General features: G+C 36.6%; 1 protein-coding gene across 1 annotated transcript in view; it reads left to right on the top strand.

The window, feature by feature from the left end:
- The window catches only part of LOC119426602 (RNA-binding Raly-like protein), a gene marked incomplete in the record, with an annotated part of 59,977 nt that overhangs the window by 44,419 nt on the left and 6,973 nt on the right, over positions 1-8,585 (top strand). The window contains 3 exon segments of the mRNA XM_037694170.1: positions 717-830; positions 2,982-3,148; positions 6,502-6,540. Coding sequence (XP_037550098.1) covers positions 717-830; positions 2,982-3,148; positions 6,502-6,534 — 314 coding nt within the window.

Below are 8,585 nucleotides of genomic sequence, written 5' to 3'. Positions count from 1 at the left end.
TATATATATATATATATATATATATATATGTATATGTATATATATATATATATGTATATATATATATATGTATATATATATATATGTGTATGTATGTATGTATGTATGTATGTATATATGTGTGTGTGTGTGTGTATGTGTGTACTAAAATAAACTACTACTTCCTACTTCTACTACTATTATACTTTGCAATTTTTCACTCATTGCGGGGTTTCAAGGTATGGATCCCCAGCAATAAATGAGACTGCTATACAACTGATTTTTAAAAAAATATTCTTTAATTGAAAATTTGTTAAACCGTGACATCCACAATTTAAAGCTAAGATCTACCACATCAAACTGTGGCCTTGCTACTTCTGTACTCCCATGAAACTTTGTTGCAAAGTTTGAATATATCTACCATTTACTCACTTTATACTTCAAAACAGTTTGTTCAGATTTCGGCAGAGCTGTGGAAAAGTTGAGCATCTCTGCACAGCATGGTGGGCATAAGCTGTACACTAATCTTTAAATTGAAAAACAGCAGGTCCACAGTTTTAGCAGGATTACTTTTCCGTATGTCAGACTGAGGCGTTCTTCCCTGAGGAAGATGTGACACAGAGTGGTGAACACATTAATAGATTGCATCAGTTTGTGCCTAATAAAATAAGAGTACAGCAAATTAACAGTAAAGATGGACTGAAACAATGATTTCTTTGTGTCTTTGTCTTTTACAGTGAAGACGGACCAGATCCAGACCATCAAACGAGAACTCACTCAGATTAAAATGAAGATCGACTCCTTACTGGGACGTCTGGAGAAGATTGAGAAGCAGCAAAGAGCTGAATCTGGTGAGAAACAGAAAGGCACACATAAGCCATAAGTCTTTGTGACACCATTAGAGATAAACGCGTCAGAGCTCTGTCATCCCAGCAGACAGGTTGTCAGCACCACACAAACTCGGTTTATGTGACAACTTTATAGACACCCGATACTGTAGGAGAACCTCAAAACAGAACACTGAAGGTCATTCAGGCGGAGCACTGAAAATTACAAATCACACTATTTTCCATCAAGGTTGCTGCTTTTAGCAGCTGAAAAAGTTTGTGAACAAAGAGGAAATGCCTGGGTCATAAATATGTGTAGCTGATAAGGCAAAGGGACATATAAGATATAAAGTATAGGCAGTGATTATCAAAATATGACAGGAACTGAGGCAAATACTAACACAGGAGCATAACACATACAACTACAACTGGAGAACTAGGACTAAATCAGACATGCACCCAATCATTAGGCAGAAAGGAACGAAGAAACTACGACATCAAACTCTACGGATCACAACTATCAGAAAATGAAGTATTCAATACAGAGGCTACAGTCGGAGATGACATCAAAATCAATATTTTCTTTATTAGTGAAAGATTTCCAGTTCTAATTCTGGCATTTAGAGTTACAAATTAAAAAAAATAAAACTATTGGAAACTGTTGTGTTGTAATTGTGTTATATCAAGTAATGTGTAAAAATGGATCAATATGTTCAACAACACAATACATCTAAAGTGGCATTATTTGCTAGTGGAGAAAGGTTTTTGATGTTTATAGACAGGATTGGAGAAAGATTTACCAGTGGAAGCATCCAACTTTTCAAATGATAATTTTATCTAAAAGGTACATTTTGTCACACATAAACTAAAATTATAAAACACTGCAAAATTACATATCACAGACATGAATGAATTAACTTTTTTTTAAAGGAACAATGTACAACTCAAACATAAATGGCACCATTTGACACGCTATACCAGATTATAGCACAAGCTATTTCCCATCTGCAGTCCCTTGACAAGTTTTAAAAAATGGATATACAATTCATGTACACATGCAAGCATTTATAAACTTGTGCATTAAACCTTTATTGAGTTTATCAAAAACTTCTCACAAAACAGAAATTAAGTTTCCAAGACTGAAATCCCACAGATATAAAAGTACATGACAGATGTACTGTACTTATTAGGATGTGAATTTCGTGTTTGTTTGTTTTGGGGTTTTTTTTTTTGGGGGGGGGGTATTATTTATCAATAAAGTGCTATTAGACAAACTTATTGTATATTCTGTCTAAGCATATTGAAAATATTTGTTCAGACTATTTAAAATTTTTAATTTGAATCTTTATCCTTGTATGACTGGTGTTTCAGTCCAGACCTCCTTGCCCACTTTCATTGTCTGTTCCTGTGATTGCTTGACAGAACAAAAGATTCATACAGTACCACTCCAGGTCATCTTTGAAAATGAAAATTTGTTCTCAGCTGTCTAACCTAGTTAAATAAAGGTCAAATAAAAAATAAAAAATTGCACAATGTCTTTCCAGAAGAGAGGACACAATTATAACTGCAGAAGGGGGACCTGCTGTTGGTGCGGTTGTCATGTGTGGCTAAATACTTTTATCCACACAGTGCTGTAGACAGATACTGGGTTATTTGTGCCATCTTGAGCTTTATACGTGCATAATAAATGTGCCAAAGAGGACAGGAAAATTGAAATCCTAACCTGAATGCAAATGCACACTTCTACAGAAACTGTTCTTTTTTTCAGTTGGCATACTGTATGTACTGTACATTTATACTTGCTAACTATGCTCAGTCTAATCTGCTTCCTTTTTGACCCAAAGACAAATTATTTGTTGGTTTTTACAAACATTTGTTCTTCAAGCTTGCTCATCAAAAGCAACTTCTTAGCAACCGTTGCCATCTTCCAGTGGTGCCAAAACGTGTCTAATTTCTTTAAATGTTGGACTAAATGCCACAGTGGAAACAACAAAGTGATGCTAGGAGTGAAAAACAAAGCTACTATAGTATATCCGGGCCTCTGCTATAGTTTGTTGTATTGCTTTATAATACTGTCTCAATGTAACTGCTTTTACTTCACTTGAATATAAGAAGATTTTGTGACTTTGTGAACCAAAGAAATCTCATCCTCTTTGCCCTTTTTTTTTGTTTCAGAGGCTCAAAGGAAATACGAGGACAACTGTGACTCCCTGCACGAGGAGTCTGTGTCAGAAATGGCAGAAAACTCTGGCGAGGAGGCCGGTGAGGGTGCGCTGGATGTAGAAGCAGGAGAGATGACCGACGGAGGCGAAGACGAGTATGAGGAGGGCAGTCACCATCTGGTAAGGGAAAAGTTTGACAGGGCAGAAGCAAAGCGCTTTGAGAGATCTCAAGCAGGCGCAGTGTTTGCTGTCTGAAAGCTAATTTTGCAGAATTATTCATGGCCGCAGTTCTGACAGATCGGGGCTTCACACGAGTAAATGAGAGCGCCTGAACTGACAGTTTCTCCCAGTCCACAGTGGCTGAAACAGTGGAAGAAGAGCCTACACACATACTTACAGTAATTAAAGCAGTGAGCTTGAGGCAAATAGGAGAATAATAAAGTGTAGCTCTGCCATGAACTACATTAACAATGAAGTGGTGGATGTACAGTTACATGGTACAGAAGAGGCTTTCTTGCACAAGGTATGTGAAGAAGTAGTGAAGAAACTCATCAGGACAAGTTTGACTAATTAGTTATTTGTACACCTTTAAGAAACTAAAAGTTTTGATATATATTTTTTTAATCACATCAAGTAAGCATTTTTTTTTCATTTAACATTTATTTATACAGGTTAGTCTCATTGAGCCCCAAGGACTCATCTACAAGAGGGACCTGTTCCTGACAGAACATAAAAATTACAGACAATTAACAATAATAACAATAAACTACAGTAAAAATGCAGTTAAAATGAAAGTAGTGTTATAAAACAATAAATCAGGATGCTGTAAAATAAGTTAATACAGTAGTCCCTCGCTACTTTGCGGTTCTTTTTTCGCAGATTTGCTCTATCGCTGTTTTTCAAAATAAGAGTGGACATGACACACAATTGGCTGATTGATGGATAAGCATGCACGATCGGCATGGAATTTTTATTTAAAATAAATTATTGGAAATTATTTAGCACATATTGCACATTTTTGCAGCCCAGAGCTGCAAAAAAAGCTTCTTCCTTCAACTTTATGCAGCCCTTACTGCTTCAGGATAAACTTCCTGCTGCAGTTAAGCAGCTGATCAGATGTTCAGCATGCAGAGTGGAGAAGTGGGCGTGGCCAAGAGTGCTTGCAGGTGGCAAAGAGCAGAGGAGACAGGGAGCTGAAATCATGACATTTTGTGCTCTTTTAGCGCATTTAGAGTTTAGAAACATTGTTTAGAATATTGCAAGAGTGTGGGAAGGGTTTAGAACGCCTTTATATATATACAGACTGTATGTATACATGTATATATGTATATATATATATATATATTGTGTGTGTGTGTGTGTGTGTGTGTGTGTGTAATAAAATAAACTACTACTTACTACTTGTACTACTATTCCTACTTCGCGGTTTTTCACTTAACGCGAGTCGTCAGGATACGGAGCCCCCGCCATAAACGAGGGACTACTGTATACCAAAAACAAGAACATACTTGCTAGATACATATGCAGATTACCCTATCACTTGTGTGTTAGTGTTAGTCAAGACTAACACTAACAAAAACCCTAATGAATCCTTATTGAGGAGTGATAGGGTAATCTGCATATGTATCTACCATATTTTTCAGACTATAAGTGGCTCTTTTTTTTCAGTTTGGCCAGTCCTGCATCATATAGTCTGAAGCGACTTATTTACGTTTTTTTTCCCTATTCTTGACGCAATTTTTGACTGACACGTTAAATGTCCATTCAAACAGACATGAACCAAAGAGTAAACATTACCATTTGCAGCCACGAGAGGGCCCTCTAGGCTTTTGACAATGTTGTTCCTCTTCTGCTACCCCACGACTTCCTCCGGAGTTGGCGGAGTTGTTAAGAAGCGACACCAAGGATGGTAATTTGCTTGTCGGACTCGTTGGCTTGTTATGTTAATTGAGCCTGTTCTGGATCCCAGGTATGTTCTGTGTGCACACACCGCACGCATATATATAACCGTCGGGAGTGCAAGTCCATGGGGGCGGGCACACAACCTGTATGTCTGCTCTGACAGACACAGACTCAGAAAAGGAAGGGAGGGGGCCGGGGGGGTGGAGGGTGTCTGTCTTTCCCCACTGTTACAGTGCAGCTTCAATGAGACTGAGCAAATGCAACTTGTTTTTGTAAAATAATAAAGCGCGACTCAAACTGAGCCTTTAGTCCAGTCCCTCGGCGACCACTGAGCAGGCCAGGCCACCAGGAAATGTCTCAGCGATGCTGATGGACTGTCAGCCCTTGTGTGTTATTTCAGGTTAAATGTCTGTTCTTGCACTTTGTGAAATACACTTCTAAATAAATGCAACTTATATTCCAAAGCAATTTATATGTTTTTTTCTTCTTCATGAGGCATTTTTTGACTAATATGACCTATACTCCAGAGCGACGTATAATCCGGAAAATACAGTAGCTTACCTCAACTTTACAGCTCAAACCCCACACTCTCGTCTTTGGTTACAAAACAAAGTCCAGTTGGTTTTGTCTTGAAATTTTTGAAAAAAACTATTGTATTTTTTTAATTATTATTTGAAGAAAAGTACATATTTAGTTAAGTTTGAGCCATAAACTTTTTCATTATTAACAATTTTCCATGTCAGATAAAGTAAAAAACCTGTTGAATCTCAAGTGCAGAATAAAGAAAATTAATCGAGCCATCTTTTCAGCTCTAATTCGAAACAGAAGCAGTTGTCATCAGTCTTTCCTCTAATATGATTGTCCTCTCAAAGCTTATATCGATTGTATTCAGCAAGCCATTTGATCTCAGTGAGCTTTGGCTTTGGCGCTCATTTATCACACCAGTGATATGAACAAATAAAAAAAAATAAAAAATAGACTTTAGCTACAAAAACAGATTCCCTGTCTGCTGAAGGTTCTCCTGGCTAAAACAAACATGATTTAATTTTTCTTCATGTGCTTTGAAGGTTGAAAGCTGAATGCCAGTGTTGCTTTCAAGCTACACTTTAATTGTGGTCTTTTTTAACACTGGCTGCTGTTGCAACATAAAATTATATTTTAGTTTAATAACAGTAATTTGCATGCTGGCGCTTTTAAAACACCCTCACTGTTTCATATTGTGCAGCAGTCATAACATATTACACATTTGAAAAATTAAAAACCTTCTAAAGCCATGTTTTTCTCCTCTTTTACATCTTACAGATCTCACATTTGTATCAACATCAAAGCACTTATCCTTGGTTTAATCTGTGTTGCTATGCTTTTAGATGTCTTTTTTTAATCGCACATTTATTAGCCATAAACCGTTGAGCACGACCTTGATGAAAGCTTTGCATTCTCGCTTGCTTTTCAACGACACGCTGGAGGAGATTTATTTGCTCGCAGAAGGTCGTGTTGATCCCATTTTATCCACAGACTTCTTTGTAGTCAGACATGGCCGCTCTGGTTGAGCATATAGCATAAGTGACCTTTACAACAAAATATTTTACAACCTGTGAGCTCAGTTCCTTCCTCCGTGTTCTCTTTTTCAGATAGAGAACCATGTATCGGATATCGACAACTGAGATAAGGTAAGAACTTTGGATTTCAGTCTTGTGTGTCCATTTCAACAGCTACAATATTGCTTTTCCACTGTATCCTCTTTAAACAGTCGTACATCTACTTCCCATTAAAACATATAGCTACTGAACTGTGTCGTAAACATCTGTTAATCATCTCAGAAGTCATAAGCTTCCTGACATTTAGAAGACCAGCTTCACTGAAGGGCAGCTAATACTAAGTTCAGCACAGGCAGCATTAATGGTGTTCCAATGGGCCAGAACTGCCCGTAAACAACATTCATTTAATGGAATTGTGTGGAAGGATGGACTGAATGGTCAAAAAAGGTAGAGTTTCCAGCTTCTCTCCTCCGAGGGTGTGGGTAATGATGCAGCACTGACATCATCTGGCTTGGAAGTGGCATCCATCTTTTTACTTCCGATCCGATCCCGATACCTAAATCTGGATATCGGCCGATACTGATCCAGTTCCGATATCATAATCATAATTGATTTTATATGAGGCTGTCGTAATTTCCTCTCAAGTACAATTTGAACAAATCTATGCATGCATGTCCAAAAAGGCAACTTGAGGCAAGTTTTATTAATGTTGGATAAGTTTCAAAGTTAGAATTAAATTCTGCAAACACAAAATGTGTTGTTGTTGTTTTTTTTATTCCTAGCTTTAAAGTGGATATTAAAGTGATTAATTTAAGTGATTGTTTATTTAAAGTTATTTTATTATTTTTTTAAATAAGCGGGAGATATAAGAATTTTCTTCTTTCTGCACTCTTTTCATTCAATGTTTTGTTCTTGATGAATTTGTTTTGTTTATTTTGTCTCTTTTAAATGAATGAATAAATGAATTAGATAAAATTAAAAAATTAAATGGCTTTAAACACCTGCTATATTCATGGCATAAACCAGTGCTTCTCAATTATTTTCTCTCCCCAGGAAGAAGTAAACATTTCGCCTCCGTGGCGACTGTAAATAGTATGTCTATAAAATTGTTATAAGTACACCTCTACCTAACATTGTGTCCTTATTAACATTAAAGGAAAAAAAGAACATAGATCAACTTACAAGGAATAATTAACATTGCTTTTTTAGTCTGTATCAATTTGCCTGAAAAGAATATATATATTTTTTTTTTTAAACTGTAAACATTTTGTACCATTTGATACTGAAAAATAAAATAAAATATAATCAATAAATAATAATAAATTCAAATTGATCAGCAACATTTTAACTCAGGAGTGTTATATAAAACACTTTGACCTACAAAATAAAAATGAATAAAACAATTTATGCTGATTTTTTAATAATCAAAATGAGGAAGTCGGGATCAATGAGCACATTCATCGATAAAACAACAACAAAAAATTGTCAGCGCGAAAGGAAAGAGGGGGCAGGTAAGCCTCTCGCTTTGAGTTACTCTTTGTCGCCTGCATGCTGTGAGTGACAAGCGTCCAGAGCATCAAAAAACAGCAGCTTAACTGAGGAGGTGAATTAATTTTGTTATCAAGAATCAAGTCCTAACATTTATTTAACATTACTTCTGTAAATTGTGCTTTGCCAAACTCATCGATAAAACTAAAACATTTAGTCAACGCAAAAGAGGAAAGAGGGGGCAGGTGTCGCTCTCGCTTGAGTTTTTACTCTTTGTTGCATGCGCGCTGTGAGTGACGTCCAGAGCGTGTGGACATAAAAGCAGCAGCGGAGGACGGAGGAGGTGACGTTCGAGTTTATTTATTGCGTCAGCAGCAGAGGGGAGAGACACAGTTCATGCATGGCTCCCAAAATGACAAGGCAGCCATATTTGTTAATAACATAGTAGGAACGCACGCGACAAAGTGAGAATGGTGAAAGAAAGAAAAAAAAACTACTCCCTGTGGCAAAAAAAGCATGTTTTCTAGGGTCACATGCGCCCCCCCGACTTTGCCTTGAGAAGGACTGGCATAAACCAACACAGACATGTTTTCTTAGTATTTTACATCGCTTTATAATGTAACTGTTTTTGTTTCTTTTATATATATATATATATATATATATATATATATATATATATATATATATAT

The sequence above is a fragment of the Nematolebias whitei genome, chromosome 20 (genome assembly GCF_014905685.2).
Source record: "Nematolebias whitei isolate Nwh7 chromosome 20, NemWhi1, whole genome shotgun sequence".
In the NCBI taxonomy this organism is placed as follows: Eukaryota; Metazoa; Chordata; class Actinopteri; order Cyprinodontiformes; family Rivulidae; genus Nematolebias; species Nematolebias whitei.
This window is presented reverse-complemented; position numbering and strand designations above follow the sequence as displayed.